The sequence below is a fragment of the Apodemus sylvaticus genome, chromosome 2 (genome assembly GCF_947179515.1).
Source record: "Apodemus sylvaticus chromosome 2, mApoSyl1.1, whole genome shotgun sequence".
Classification (NCBI taxonomy): domain Eukaryota; kingdom Metazoa; phylum Chordata; class Mammalia; order Rodentia; family Muridae; genus Apodemus; species Apodemus sylvaticus.
In genome coordinates this window covers 2,165,901-2,181,996 of record NC_067473.1, presented here as the reverse complement: position 1 = coordinate 2,181,996, position 16,096 = coordinate 2,165,901, and the positions used below count along the sequence as shown (strand labels likewise).

Genomic DNA, 16,096 nt, shown 5'->3' with positions numbered 1-16,096 from the left:
TCCTCCTATTCTGATATGCACACCAGAACACTAGTACCTTTGTTTTTATTTTTTCCCTCCACATTGCTGAGGATGGAACCTAGGGCCTCAAGCATGTGAGGCAAGCACTCACCATAGCCCAGGGCAGACCATGCTATATCAACATCAGTAGCAGAGGGTATGAATCTGCCAATCTCCTGCTGACTGCCCAGTGTCTGTGAAAACCCAGATTCCCTGGAAGAACTGCAAATATGTTGAACCACTGAGCCATCTCTCCAGCCTCCAGGTAATCCATGAGTAAGTTAATACTTCAGGCTGAAATTCAAAGACTTAATATTCACAAACCCACTGTGATAGCCATTGTGACTATCGACTTGACTACATTTGGAATGAAGTACAATCCAGAAATGAAGGGCACACCTGTGAGATTCCTGGTTTGAAGTGGGCGAATGCACTTCTAGTCTGGACCTTTGAAGTTAAAGATACAAGCCTTTGATTTGGAAGACACACCTTTAATCTGGGCCACACCTTCTACTGGAAGCCTATATAAGGACGCTGAAGCTTTTGCTTTTTGCTTGTTTGCGGTGCCTGGTTAGGGAGACCATCCCTTCACTGTCATTAGTGTCTACGCCCATCTGAGACATCCAGCCTTGTGGTCAGAGCAACTTCTGGATACCTGGACCTTCCATTCATGGCCTACCACTGTTGGAGCCTGTACGTGATATAATAAGTTCCATGTATCTATTTACCTGTCATCCATCCATCCATCCATCCATCCATCCATTTATTTTCCTATCATCCATCCATCTATCCATCCATCCATTTATTTTCCTGTCATCCATCCATCCATCCATCCATCCATCCATCCATCCATCCATTGAGACTGATTCATTCTATTAGTTCTGCCACTATACAGAACCCTAACAAATACACCCACCCTATTCACATATTTCCTCTTAAACTTGTAATTTATAATCTCCCATCTGTTATGGCAGAAACTAATATAAGCAGTTTCAGTACACAGACTCCAATCACTGCAAAAAGATCCCTTGATTGCTGTGCATGGGTGGCCTAGGAGGATGGTGCATCTGCAGTGCTTACCCCCTTTGGCTCTGGGACAATCAAGTGTGTGCACTTCTTGTTAAGGTTTAGCTGGCAACTGCCTCCGTGGAACGTAACCAAGGCCCAGAGGGCACTTCTGTCTTCAGATGACACCTGGAGGAGAGTGAGAGACAAAGGCATCACCACACATGCACCTGTGTCTCCATTTCCATTTTATTACATGGTGGTATCCACACAACACAGTCTTCACTGGGCTCCTGCCATCAGCTGGCCGGAGGATGCTGGTGAGGAACACAAGAGCAGCTTGCAGCCACCCTGTTGTTCCCAGCAGCTTCAAAACAAGCCGTTTGCCATGACACCAACTGAGTACTAGCACTCCCCGGGGCTGGGGAAGAGCTTACCTTGCATGTACAAGACCTTGGGCAAGCTCAAGATCCCAAGCACAATAAAATAATGTTTTAAAATTCCCGTTTATGGTCGGAGAAAAAGCTCAGCAATCAGAGCACAGGCTGCCCTTCTAGAGAACCAGGGTTCAATTCCTAGCATCCACATGGCTTCTCACAACCATCTGTAACTCTAATTCCAGAGGATCCAACACTCTTCTGGTCTCCATGGGCACCACACACAGAGATATATGCAGACAAAAGACCCAAACATATAAAATAGAAATAAATCTTTCTAAATTCCATCTGCACAGCAAGGGCATGAATAGAGGATTATGGTCTATAATGAAAACAAATATAAAATTCTAAAAAGGGCAGGAAGATTCCACTTTCCATCATTTCTGAAAATATTCAAACATCCACATAATATTTATAGGGGCTGGTAAGATGGCTCAATGGTTAAAGCCCATGTTCTGCAAGCTAGATGACCCAAGTTCAATTCCTGCTCACACAAAAGCAGGAGAATCAGCTTCACACAACTGTCCCCTGGCTTCCATGTGAGTACTTTGATACCTGATCTCCACCCCCCCAAAAAAATCATAAACTTTTTATATCATAATTACAAAGTCCTCCTTCAAAATTGGTAGCAAATCTTAATTATGATGTGGATAAAGTTACAAGCTAAAAACACAGTGAGTCAAAGAAAAGGGAAATAAACCCTCCATGGCAAAACCCAAAGCATGTAGAGCCACGGCCCTGGGGTCATGGAGATGTAACACTCCGGCACAGCGGCACTGCCGCCAGCGCTGCCTCCCGACTATGAGCCACACTAACCTGACCATGACTGTGACACACAGAACTTGCCACCAGCCCCAGTGACACTCATAAAACTGTAAACACTGGCATCTGACACCCCAATGTGTCAGCCCAGGTCCAACTCCACTGTCTGACACTGGCCTAACTCTAGGAAAGGCCAAACTAAAGTTTAAAGGATAACATTTATTCAGAAAGGCAAAAGAAACACTTAACCTTGTCTGACACCAGTGGGAGGGGAGGCCCTTGGTCCTGTGGAGGCTCGATGCCCCAGCACAGGGGGATGCTGGAGCGGTGAGGCGGGAGTGGGTGAATGGGTGGAGGAGCACCCTCACAGAAGCAAAGGGGAGGAGTGGAGGGGAATGAGAGGGAGGTTTGTGGAGGGGTAACTAGGAAGGGGATAACATTTGAAATGTAAATGAATAAAATGAGCAATAAAAAAAGAAAGAAATGTAATACAGTATTCACTTTAAGATGAATTACACAGGTACATGAATCTTTTCTGGATAAATGTATTTTAGGTTGAGGTTTATGGATATCGAAGAAGCCAGAGTTTATCTCTATATTTTCATAAAGTACTGATAAGCAGCTGATTTCTCAATGCCAGCATATGGTCCAAGGACCCAGCCTTGTGCAACCACTTCTCAGGGCTGTTGTATATTCCACACTGCTCTGCCTACGCATGAGCTTTCCAAAGTTATTTTCAAGTCAGTGCCCACTCTATTAGTAGCCTCCTGCAGCACTTGGAGAATGATGTTTAATTATCTGACAAGTGTGTTCCAATGACTCACTCTGTAATCTTTATTTAAAATGAATGTAAAACCCAATCTAGATGCAGTCTTAGCACTTGAATGGCCATGTCTGACAGGACCAGCTTCTAATGAGAAACACACCTCACCAGGCAGAAGCGCCAAGAGAATGAATGGGGTCACTGTCTCTGATAAGCCCTCCTGTCAACTCAGAGCACATCTGGAATCGAGGTACTGCAAAGACACCCAGCAGCTCAGACCTTTGCAGTAGTGAGACTTGCCTCCATACTCAATACTCCACACACCATACTGGCACCTCCTAGTCAAGGGGTGCGGGCAATTTTTATTTTCACTTTACATTTTTCTTTAATTTCCAAATTTTCAAAAGCAATCTCTTCAAATGGAAGAAAATACTTTTTAAAAAGCCATTGTTTTGCAATCACATTGGCTCCAGTGTTTTAAGTGCCTCCATCCAGTGTCAGGCTAACCCAGCTTTCCAGCATGGGGCCAGAGGCTTAGCCTGCTGGGATCCTATACTACACACACATAAATGCCACTGTCAACACAACAGACCACCTGTGTGCCACGCTTCCCACCTGTCACTCCATGGAACCCCTGGAAAGCCAGCAGAAGTATGTGCACTACCCACAATCTGCTTTCTTGTCTTGTTCTCCCAATGTAGAATGTAGATCCCTCTGACATGCAAAAATCTTGCTTCCTTCCTACCAACTGACACTGCTCTCATCTGGGCGTGGTGGTACAGGCCCGTAATCCCCAGCATCTGGGAATGGGGACAATAATTCAAGGCTATCTTCAGTGTCTTAGCTACTTTCCTACTGCTATGAAGAGACACCATGACCAAGTTGACTTCAGAAAAAAAGCATTTAACTGGGACTTGCTTGCACTGTCAGGGTGAGCCCTGCCCATAAAGGTAGACAGCAGGGGAGCCGGCAGGCAGGCTGGGTAGCAGAGCACTCTTATCTGCTCCACACACTCGGCAGACAGAGACAGGAGGCCCGGTGTGGACTTCTGAAACCTCAACACCCATCCCCAGTGACACAACTCCTCCAAAAAGAACACCCCACCTCCTAATCCTTCCCAGAACAACTCCACCAACCAAGGAAACCCTGGCAGGCCAAATATTCAAATGTAAGAGCCTGTGGAGGTTACTCTCCTTCAAGCTCCACACTTAGGGACATGGGAAACCTGGTGGTAGCCTGGACTACATGAGACACTGTCTAAACAAACCAACTAATAAACAACAACAAAAAGAGCACCTCTTCTAGTCTCCACCCACAATGAGGGCAGCCCAGCCAGCTACCACTCACGAAACACTAAGTTCCCCCACATGACAAGAGCCTTGGGTCTGCCAACCGAGAACCTAATACAGTCATGAAATGTGGCTGACAGGTAACCGCATCCTCCTCAAGCTGAGCTGCGTCTGAGCAGATTCTCCATCAGGCTCCTGACCTCGTCTCTCTCCCAGGACCTTCCCAGCATGCTGCTGAGGTCTCAGCTTGCAACAAGCACCAAGGAGATGATTTCTGCAGACAGGAGCCCTCCTCCCTACCTCTCCTTGAAGACTCCAGAAGGGATTGCTAGCTCTTCCCAACATTCTGGCAAGACAGAAGGGGGGGGGGGGAGCCACGTGGCAGTCTCCATGCACAACAGAGCCTGACCCTGAGGGCAGCTCACCGTCTTGTCCCCACGCCTGCACTTTGTGCTACAGCACACCACATTCCTGTGTGTGTCTCTATATGCAGCCTGTTCATTTCCTGAGGGACGAGTTACACTGTAATTATCATGTACCCCAAGTCCCTGAGCTGTACACTGTACATATGTGTTAACACAGCTTAAAGAAAATTAACATTTTTTTAGCAACCATAAAATATTAGTGTTCCCACTGTACAGTAAGCTAGACAGCCTCCTCTTTCTTAAAGGAGTGGCTTTTATCAGGAGTGGTGCTGGCATTTCTCGGGAGTTCAAGGCAGCCTGACCTACACAATGAATTTCAGGAACACACAGAGAAATCCCATCTCAAAACAAACAAACAAACATAAAAAAACCAAGTGTGTTTACCTCCCAGTGCACATTGGGGTTTTCAACTATGTTCAGTAAATGACGAGTGTGACAGATACTGAGATCCATGAAGGGCTACTGCTTATAAAGTTGGTTTTTCCTACTCAATGTGCTGGAGGAGGTATGATCCTGTCATGATCTTGAAAATGTAACCACCCACCTCTCAGTGCCTGGACAAGCATGCTCTGGCCGCAGCCACATGGTGCTATGCAGAGATGGAGACATGGTAATCAGTCCCCCTCCCACTTCTCTGATGTTAGTAATAAACTGGGTTATACAGCAGAGATTCTGGCATGGAAAACAGTAACGCTGCCCATACCCAGAATCAGCAGCATTTACAAGTTTGCACATTAACCAAAAGTTAAGGCTATCCTCATAGATATGAGAAATACATATTTATATAAGGGGAAAGAAATCCACAACACTAAAAAGTAAAGTGAAATTAAAAAAAAAAATTAAGAGGAAAAAAAAAGCTTAAAGAAACTTTTACAAATCTCAACAAATTCCTATTCAAAAAATTAAGAGTATGTGCAACTTTAACAATCTGCATCAAACTGACGCAGCAGAACAGAAATGAAGCCTTTGTAATTCCACAGAATGTCTAGAATTTATAAGACAGAAAGGATTAAGTAACTGCAGATAAACTTACTTACTCATTGCCTGGACAAAGGAGGGGTCGGTCCCTCAGACTGGCAACATCATGTGGTACAGGTTAAGTCTAGCCAACGACCTAACAATGGCAACCCGACAGTCCCTGCTTCCCGACATGGGCAAGGCCAAGTGCAGAGGGGAGGCAAGGGCCAAGGCCTCTCCAGCTCACAAGCACCCTGCTCTGCCCCCTCAGAGGCCTGAAGAGAGGGAGGAAGGGCAGCTCAGACCTGCCTGCCATCACAGGTCCCAGGGATGAGCAGTGGGACCTACTGCAGTGACTGTCCGTGGGGGCGGGGCGCTCGCCCATGCACCTTCTCCCTAGGTGACAGGGGGAGTGGGGGGCGGGGCAGGGTACACTCACCACTGCACCTCCTCCCTAGGTCACTGGGGACCAGGGGCAGGGCAGGGCAGGGGCACTCACCACTGCACCTCCCTACCGCACTCATTTTAGCACACTGTTTAAGGAATGCCACCCTCATTTGTGTCAGCTGGGGTTAGGAGAACAGGATGCAACTACTAAGGGTGTACTTTAAAGCAAACCCCACTTTCTCAGGACCCCAAATTACAGACCATGGACATTCAGTTCCTCCTTTTCACTTTCCCTGGTTCATGCAATGCTGTGCACCGCTCACATCCAGTTTCCCGCTTTACACCATGCCGCAACTTCCCACACTTCCGGAAAGCACTACCTGTCTCACCACTGTAAGCATACGTGAGACAGGGTCCTCCAGCCCCTCCCCGTCACCGTGTTTCTGACAGCATGTGCATGGCCATCCTCATCCCAAGCTCCTCGGCACTTGGAGCACTGCGGGCCCCGATCCTGCTGAGCCTTTCAGCAGCTGCACTGCCTGCCTGCACTGTCACCAGGACCGACTGCAGTTACAAGCATAATAAGCAAAGCCTCTTATCTTGTTACTAAAATGTTCATCTGACTAAAAACTACAGCTAATAGCTTGACGAGCTAATTCACTCCATGGCGTTATCTGCTAAGGTGTTTGTTACCTTTTTCTTATTCATCTACATTAAAACCCTGAGACTGTAAGTCTGAGTGAATTTTCTCATCTTCTAATTTCACTTAAAGTATTAGTCATATTCAAGCTTTAAATATCTGCTATTTCTTTAAATTACATATGTATGTATGTTTTATAGTTAGACAATGGTAAGTGTGCTGGAAGTTGATTATCAGATGGAGTCAGTTTAGCCCAAGGATTCTAGGGAACTCGTTAACAAATAGGCCATAGGTCCAAGCGCATGAGCGCTTAGAACCATCACAGACAATAATCATGCTTACCTGAGAAAGGCAGGCAGTGAGTCCAAAAAAAATCTGACAGGACTCTGGAGAGAAAGCATTGACTCTGTGGGACAGTCATTAAGATTGCAATGAAGTAAGGTGAGTACAGCTGGACCCTCACTAACACAAGCCCTGCCTGTCCACTAGGGCAGCCTCTGCCACTCCCTCCCATTCGTTCTTAGAGAGTGAGACAGGCTGAAGATGACCAGAGACTGCAGAGCAGATGGGAGTCAAGTGTGAAAGGTAGTGAGTAAGTTTCAGTAAATAACATCGCTAAACCAGGTCTCTACTCACATCCTAACTAAGATCTACAGTGTGTTCACGGGCAAGTTCCTGACTCCCAACAGCAACCTAACCATGGACAGAGACACACAGACACACACCCTAGAAAGCAATTTGCAGAGGATGTCAGAATGCAGCACCAAGGCTGTGCTATTCCTACAAAGCACTTCTTCCTAGCCAGAGAGCCTGTGTGTTCTGATCTCAGGCAGGCCAACTCAAGGCCCCAGAATCCCTAAAAAAAAAAAATCTCAAGATCTTTCCTAGTTCTAAAGTTGACTAGAACATTCATCTGAATTCCTTCTGTGATCTGCTTTCCTTCAAGCACTGAGAGAGCAGGTCTCCCAGAGACAGGGAATCACCACAACACTGGAGTGTCTAGAGTTCAAAACAAGTGGAAAGGACCTACTGAGGTAAGTGGGTAATGAGCAGACTCAACTGCAATCGCTGCTTAGACTTCCCTTACAAGCACAATGTCAAGTCCTAAACTTGGGCTATCCCTACCTATAATCAATGGAGACTCCAGCACATAGCCCTAGGTCTTTATGGACAGACAGGCAAGAGCTCAATTAACCTGCAGCTTCCTAAGGAAGACTGGTATAGAGAAAGGGTCCAGAAAAGACACCAGGGATAGAACCTTTGACTCCATCCTCAGAAAGGTCCACCTTCACAGGGTTGGTTTGCTTGTCTGTTTGAAACCTATGCTTATACAGAATGAATGAATAAATGAGAGTTTCTGAGCCAGAACTGCATCCTCTCAGAAGACAGGAAGGCTTAGGTGTCTAAGGCCCTTGATAGTGTCTCATTCGCACCTGGGTGGAGTCCCTCTGCTCAGTCCTTTGCCAGACACAGCTGTGTATTGGAGCAGCTGAACGACGGTGTCCATTCCAACGCCCGGCCTCAACTTCAGCATCAGTACAAGATGGCAGAAGTGATTTCCTAAGTCAGGCTCTGCTAGGACTACCTCCCCAGTGAAGCTTCATGCCAACAATGAAGCAGAAGCCAGTAAGTCCCCAGCAAAAACCAGCAATGGAGGAGTGTCCCAATTGGGACACAACACAGGACCCTGAGCATGAAAATATGGTTTGGCAGACACAGGTAGGGAGGAGGCTGCACAGGGCAGAGTGAGTTTGCTTTTGGTTCTGTTTTGAAACAGGGTCTCACACAGCCCAGGCTAGCCTTATGAAGCCAAGGATAAGCTTCAACTATTGATTCTCTTGCTTCTACCTCCCAAGTGTTGGGGTTATGGGCATGCACCAATCAATATGCCCACTTCATACAGTGCTGGGGACTGAGCCCAGGACCTAAAATTAAGATAGCCCTCTCTATAACTAAGCTGCACCCTGTAGCCCCAGAATAAGGTCTTCATCACTCTATTTCACACCAGAGCAAGTCCTGGGTGAGAAGTGTAGAATAATAAACTTTCCATGGATCTAACTGAAAAGACGAACAAAGGTCTTCAAACTTGGAACTTCTCCTCGTGCTCATGAGTCAGTCATACTTCCTCTCCGATTTAGAATTCAAAAGCTACTCTGTCTAAAAAGACATCCAATGGAAGACTGAGAAGAGCTGCATCTCGGGGTCCTCGCCACAACTGCTCGTCACCGCTTTTTGACGCAGGTGATGACGAGGACCAGGCACATACCATTTCATACAGGATAGGAAAGAGCAGGGGCAGAGGTGCAGAGGAAAGGGCTGGCCTCACTCATGAGCCCACCAACTCTGTATCTTAAACCCACAGCTATCCCGCAGGCCCCCACTCATGAGCCCACCAACTCACTGTTTCTTGAACCCACAGCTATCCCCGACCTTATTGCCCAAAAGGATACGGCAGGAGAGCGCCACACTGCACAGACAGAGTCACCCAGGAAGGCTGAAAAAGAAAAGAATTTCACAAATCAAAAACCATTTACCATCTGTGACCAAAATGACATGACTTCATTAGTAGTCGCTTTTGGAAATTAAAAGGCTCTGTTGTGACCTACTGCAGCCACCAGCCTGTAAGCACGAGGACCAGGTAGCAGCCACCAAAGACCATGTGCCCAAGCCACAACCCCAGGCCCAGAGTGAAGCAGCCACTGCATTCCTTATGATTTTGCCAGACATGTAAGTTTAGGTCCACACTCTTACTGCTGCTCACCCCACCCACCCAGAAAAGAAATAAACAAAATTCCTAAGATTTTGGTTTTATTTAACACCAAGAATACACAATATGTGCAAACCACTTAAAAACAAAACAAAAACAACAAAACCTCTTCTAATCTTACAAATTTCAACCTTGCATTCATTACAAGATAGACTAACAGCTACCTATGTGTACTTTATATTCTGGGGAAATTAACTCAGCTATAATTCTAACCCAATTTTAAAAGTTAGAACACCTGGAGCAGGAGAGCTGGCTCAGTATTACGATCACTGACTGTTCTTCCAGAGAACTCAGCTTCAATTCCAAACACCCACTTGGCAGCTCATAACTCCAGTTCCAGGGGATCTGACACCCTCACAGACATGGCAAGCAAAACATTACTGCACATTTAAAAAATATAAAACTAAATTATTAAAAAATTAGTCTACCTGTTACTACACTAATAATTCTATTTCAAGAAACAACAATCTGACAGTTTATAACTGGCCCCAGTTAGCCAGACTTCCAGAAGCCTGGACAGATGAAAGCATGTACTCTCAAGTTCTCATTACTGAGGCAGCAACAGTCAGCAAACTCCATTCTAATCTATACAGATGGTGCAAGAAGATGGGCAGAGAGTGAACAAGGAGAGTGCAGTCTCTGGTCCCACGCTGGTCAGGTCTACCTCACTGCCTTCAGACCCAGACCATGTCCCATAGAGACATGTCTTAACTGTTTCTTTTTGGGTTTTTTTGGTTTGAAATAGGGTCTTAGTTACCTCATGTTGGCTCAAACTTGATATATAGCAAGGCTGGTCTTGAATTTATCACCATACTAGAATTCCATGCCTGGCTAAAACATGTTCTGTACAACAAGATTGGCAAATATATTACAGAATGAAAACTGGCTATATCTAGGATACTGTCAGCAAAGGCATGAACTGATTTGCCTGATGGTACGATGCATTGGTAATAAGCCTTTTCCACTTTCTTGCTCCCTACTTTTGATAATCCTGATAACTTCAATAAAATCTAGGTAGTGAGTCAACATCAAGACCCTGTACTGGATCAGGCAAGGTGGCACAATCTGTATCCCCTGTGACGAACTTGGCAAAGCAGGAAGAAAACACCTAGATCACATATCAAAACCAAGCTTTGTGGATGACTGTATTCAGAATGCATTCTCATGGTCAAACTTTCTTCCCAACAGGGACACCTAGAAAGCACAGGAACCTGGGAAGCTCTCAAAGGTTACAGCAGTACTGCCAGCTGCCGTGTAGTCTGCACACAGCTTCTACAGTGTACTCTAAGATGTTTGCACTGGGTGACAATGGTGACACTTTTCTTCTCTTTACCATCAAGCTACACCCTTAGTCCTTATGAACAAATAGTATGTATGATGTGGTGTAGTATGGTGTGTGTGTGTGTGTGTGTGTGTGTGTGTGAGGGGGGGGGGGAGAGCATGAGAGAGAAGGGGGGAGAGCATGCACCTTCAGAGGCAGGAGAAGGAAGTCAGGTATCCTACTCCAACGGTCTCCATCCACCCTAGACCCCTGAAACAATCTCTTATGAAACCTGACATAGCTGGTGATCAGCAAGACTCAACAAACTTCCTGTCTCCAATTTCTCTTAGTCGTGGGGTTACAGACATATATAGCCACACATTTTCCCATGTGTACAGGGGATCAAAACACAGGTCCTCATGAAACCACACTGTTACTCACTGAGCCGTCCATCCCCCCCAGCTCCAACTATTAAATCATTCATATCTTACATATGAATTTTACTTCAGACACTAAAGGGGTGCACAAATATTTAGTGTCGGGGTGGTTTGTGCACTGTGTATTCAGATGCAAATTGCTGAGCCTAGAGATCTGGTTGTAGTCTGGATGCTGGCACTATCATGATTATTGGAGCATCTGCTGTCTCAATGACAGCATTGGTTTTAATAAAGTGCCGATCAACCAATAGCTGGGCAGAAGAAGAGAATAGGGTACGGCTTCCCATCCCACTCAGGGGATTAAGAGAGACACAGACCAAACAGAGAGAGACAGACAGACTCACAGACACACACACACACACACAGAGACAGACAGACACACACACGCACACACACATACACACACACACACACACACACACACACACACAGAGACAGAGACAGAGAGAGACAGAGACAGAGACAGACTGACTGACTGACTGACTGACTGACTGACTGACTGGACTGTAAGAGACCCCCATGGAAGGATGAATGGAACAGGAGAAGCCAGATGACAGGTCACAGGTACGTGGCTGGGTAGTAGGCTGTCTTAGAATTATTTTAGATGAGTATCTGCCCAGCTATAGTGTCAGAAGTCTTTTAATAAAAATATCAGCTCTCTGTGTCACTATTTCTGAGCAAGGGCAGGCATAGAAAAGCCACAAAGATATACAATTTACTGCAAGACAATCTTGGGTCAAATGTGATTAAAATCGGTCTGTATACTTAGTGTGGCAACAGTGGCCTAGGCCCCAAAACACATTTGTAAGGTAAACCTTTCACTCTAAATCTGTATAAGACGTACAATCATTTTACCATACAATGGCTAACAGAAAGCAAACTCACAGGAAGGAAGAGCAGGCTGAGATGCACACTGAAGGAGAAGCCTTTGCTGGCTCCCAGCCGGCTTTAGCCTTAGCGAGCCGCAGTAGGCGACTGCTCAGGAGCCTCGCTGAGCACCGGTCTTCAGAGCCCAGCGGGCCTGAGCTGGCAGCACGGAGACGAGACACACATACTGGTATGCAGCACGACCACCGTATTTACTGCTACAAAGGAACTGGCCTCTGATGGTGTAGTGTCCTGAAAGTATGGGTCAGGAACCTCTCTGTGACTCCTGGGGCAGACCACCTGTCAGGTTCATTTTTAAAGGTCAACTCTATAAGACTGCAAAGTTTTTCAGACCCCGGAAACCAGGACAACACAACATCCAACAGTCAGCCATCCCTCAACAGCTGCTCTGACTAGCACCTCACTCCTAACTGCTACTGTAAAACTTTGGGAACTTGAATGCTGGCTTCTTCCAGTATAGCACTGAACAGTAAGTGGGTGGGGGCAGCAGCTAAGGAAACAGAAGGGCCACAGCAACAGTACATGCTACATAAAGTCCTCACAGTACAATATGCAGGGCCACAAAAGCTGAACAAACTGTTCACCAGCTGAAGCCCCATATTCCACAACCAAGTTCTCACAAGTCAGGCGGACGAACAATCCAGACGGCTAACAGGAGAGCTAGCACAGTGACCCTCACCATGGGCAACGAGGGCAGTTGGCAGGGCAGGGCCTCTCCCCGCCATCTATACAGTTGGAGATCAGGACCACTGGCCACCAGAAAAGGACAGCTATCTTTAAGAGGCTTCTGGAACCAAACATGTAAACCATGTATCTGACAAGGTGACAAAGCCTAGGACAGGTTTTCCTGGGCTGAAGAGCTAGCAGGAAATGACAGGGATGGAGCATTCCCACAATGCCCAGGAATTTCTTACACAGCAACCTTGCTATGTGGCCATGGCAGAGAAAGTCCCAAAGCTAAGGCAGGTGACTGAAGTTTATGGGCTCCATCTACCTGATGATCTCCTCCTCAACACTGGCCGGCTGCAAGCCAGGCAGAAAGCCGCAGCAGCGAGAGGCTCAGGTTTCTGCTTACCTTCACAACAGGCAAGTCAAAGACCTCTCGGGCTTCTCCCACCTCTGGGTTGTCCCCATCCTCCGAAATGATGTGCGAGGCCAGGGCATTGTAGGAGACTTCCTTGGCTTTCCCAGCTTTAAGGAGCTGAATAACCTAAGGAAACAACAGCACAATTACTAACAACAAAAAATGTTCACACAAGTCATTATTAACTATAATGGAAACATTTAATAAAAACATACCCTGTCCCCCACAGAGAAGCCTTTTCCTGAGTGGAAAAGCCAATAAAACACAGCAAGCCTGATTCCCAGTCCCAGTCACAGAGATGGAGGAGCCAGTTACTAGCCATCTGCAGACAGACAGCAGACACCAGCACCTGCTGAGTTCCACGGAGTACCAGTTCCGGGTATCCAAGGGTATCCAACCCAAAGGCTGAGGAGGCTCCACTACAGTGAGAACGTTTCTGGAAGCAGAGACCCACCAGGAGAATCCTAACTTATAGATGCCCATCAGACAAAATATATACACCAAGGTAGGGCCTAGCAGGGGAACTCAGATCCAACCATAGTCAGTGTAGTCTTGGGTGCTACGCAGAGCAGTCCTTAAGTCAGGGAAAGATATCACAAACGAAGACGGCACCACCAGATCTTACAGATGGGCATCAACATAGCAATACTTGTTAAGATACCACTGTGACCACTCTCACTACTGTAAAAGTCAGGTCACTAAAGAAATGTCAGCAGCAAACAGTAGAATGGAATAGAATTAATCACACAGTAACTAGACAAGCACAACAGAAAAGCCAATCTGGAAATGCTGGCATCTCCCGGAGGGATTGATTGGAAGCAAAGAGAGGAAGAGGCACTGCTGGGTTTCAGCGTGGGCACACTACTTTCCATCCTGTGTGACCCGGAGAGAGACTCTCAGTCACATCAAGAAAGGACTTGGCTCTCCAGAAATAACCTGTTACATATGGGAGTCAAAGTTCTGAGAGTCAACGAGGCAACCACCGGGCAGGCAGCAGAGGAGAACAACCTGACAGCAGTGTGCAGGCTGGAGTCTGGGGAGAGCTGAAAGCAACGCAGTCTAGGACAGTCGGCCGAGCACCATCTAAGAACTAAGCAAGCACGGAAGTCTGCATCCAATGCATGGCAAACCAACAGTCACCAGCCACAAGCCAGCTACCCTGGATGAAGTAACTTTACCTTCACGCACGGACTTCACCCACCTGCCTCAGCCTTGAATTACTCAGGAACATGTACATAGCAACCCTCCCTGGCCTCGCCTTCTTGGGTCCCAGTGCTTTCTTTTCATGACAAATTTCCAGAAACAAGTCTCACTGCGCTGTCCATCCTTTCTCCATATTCGCAAGGACACCCAAACTCTACATTACTAATTCCACCTCAGAGGAGCCACCTTGTAACTATGCACAGTGACCATCAGGACAGACACCAAGTATATACATAAATGCCTTCAATGCCTAGCACACACATTCCACACAAACAATCTCTTGTACTCAATATTTGTTTCTTTAAGACTCAACACCTCCAGCACCTACACCTGTTCTATTTGTAGGACTCAGCATTCAAGCACACTCTTCTGCAGCACTCCGTGTACCAGGCCCGATGCCCAGTCTGTCCTGGGGTGCTCACCACCTGTGAGCTTCCTCAATCTGTATTACAAAACTCAAAGAATAGGTGCCCTGGCTCTAAACCTTTTAAAAAACGCACTATTTCCGAATACAAAAGCTTATAAGAGGTTTTTTTTAAGCACTCAGGTTTCACACAAAATTGGGCAAACGTATCAGTTCAATGTGTCCTTAGTTTCAAGTGACATTTAGTCCAAGTCCTTAATAAGAGCCAAAATCCTAAAATGAAGAACAAGAACGGGTGGTGGCAGTGGTAGTGGGGTTATCAGTACTAGAAAAAGTCAGCTATACGCACTGATCACCGAAGACCCAACGACCTCGATTACTAGGATACAAGTATGATTCTCTGAAAGGCCATGCTCAGTGGCTCTTGGATAATTCCTTCCTTAGGACCCGTTTTGCTTACATTACTGAGATACCGAAGGCGACACAACTGTAAGCATAGTTTAGGAAAAGAAATGTTTGAGACGCTGTCCTGAAGATACCACGATCACGGGCACTGTCCTGTGGAAGGATCCAAACCCACGGCCACACGCACAAATCACTGTGACCGTACAATCAAGGGTACCTTCCATACCTACCGTACAACCCACCCTTAGGAAAAAATCAGGGTCCGAGAGGACAGGCCCCTTGGCAAGGGACACGCTCAGCAGGGCCCCGCAAGATGCTCGGCCGGCTGCCGCGCCGGGTCGGTGCTCGTGAGGCCCTTCCCGCGGCCCTACGCGGCCCGGCGTGCCCCGCGGCTCCGGCCTGGGGTCCTGCAGGGCGCGCGCGCGACGAAGGGGGTGGGGGGGAAAATGGCCCGGCGGAGGGGCCCCACGCGGGCGGTACCTGCGGGTCGATGTCGCCCACCGCATAGTACTTGACCTCGCGGAACAGCTCCTCTGGAACTTCGGGCGCCGACTCCGACATGATCACGGCGGCGCGGCGGCGCCCGGCCCCGCGTCACCCGGCCCGCCGCGCCCAGCGTCGCAGCTCTGCCAACTGCCCGGCCGTACAGCCCGGCCCGCAGCCGCAGCTGCACTCCGACCCGCGCCCCCGCCCGTCCGAGGCCCGGAGCGCGGGAGCCGCGCGCGCCCTGAGGTACGTACCACCACACCAGCTCGGCAGGGGAGCGTGTGGGACAGTCCCGCCTTGCGCACCAGACAGCGCTCCTTCCACCACCGCTTCTGGCATCAGGGCTGATGCTGGAAAACAATTCGTACGGCACATGGCAGACTTGGTCCAGCCGAGTTTTCGCGACCGAGAACCGAGGCCACAGAGAAAATATATCCCCCACATTGCCGCAGTGGATCAGCCAGGAGGCGGGGCCTAGGCGGGACTCCCGTCACCCCGCGCGGCCACCTGGTAGCGCATGCGCAAAGGGGGTGGAG

General features: G+C 47.6%; 1 protein-coding gene across 3 annotated transcripts in view; it reads right to left on the bottom strand.

Annotated features, from left to right (window-relative positions):
- Paxip1 (PAX interacting protein 1) overlaps positions 1 to 15,782 on the bottom strand; it is a 50,698-nt gene extending 34,916 nt beyond the window's left edge. For 2 of the 3 annotated variants that reach the window (XR_007976533.1, XM_052172967.1), the window contains exons 1-5: positions 15,555 to 15,782; positions 13,094 to 13,228; positions 9,116 to 9,159; positions 7,008 to 7,071; positions 1,081 to 1,194 (exon numbers count right to left, since the gene is read on the bottom strand). Coding sequence is in view for 2 of the 3 variants with exons in the window: in XM_052172967.1 (XP_052028927.1) it covers positions 1,081 to 1,194; positions 7,008 to 7,071; positions 9,116 to 9,159; positions 13,094 to 13,228; positions 15,555 to 15,635 (438 nt within the window). In the remaining variant the exon portion in view is untranslated. The remainder of the gene's footprint in view (positions 1 to 1,080; positions 1,195 to 7,007; positions 7,072 to 9,115; positions 9,160 to 13,093; positions 13,229 to 15,554) is intronic. The other variant, XM_052172968.1, reaches the window with a different exon arrangement.
- Between the last annotated feature and the right edge of the window lie 314 nt (positions 15,783 to 16,096).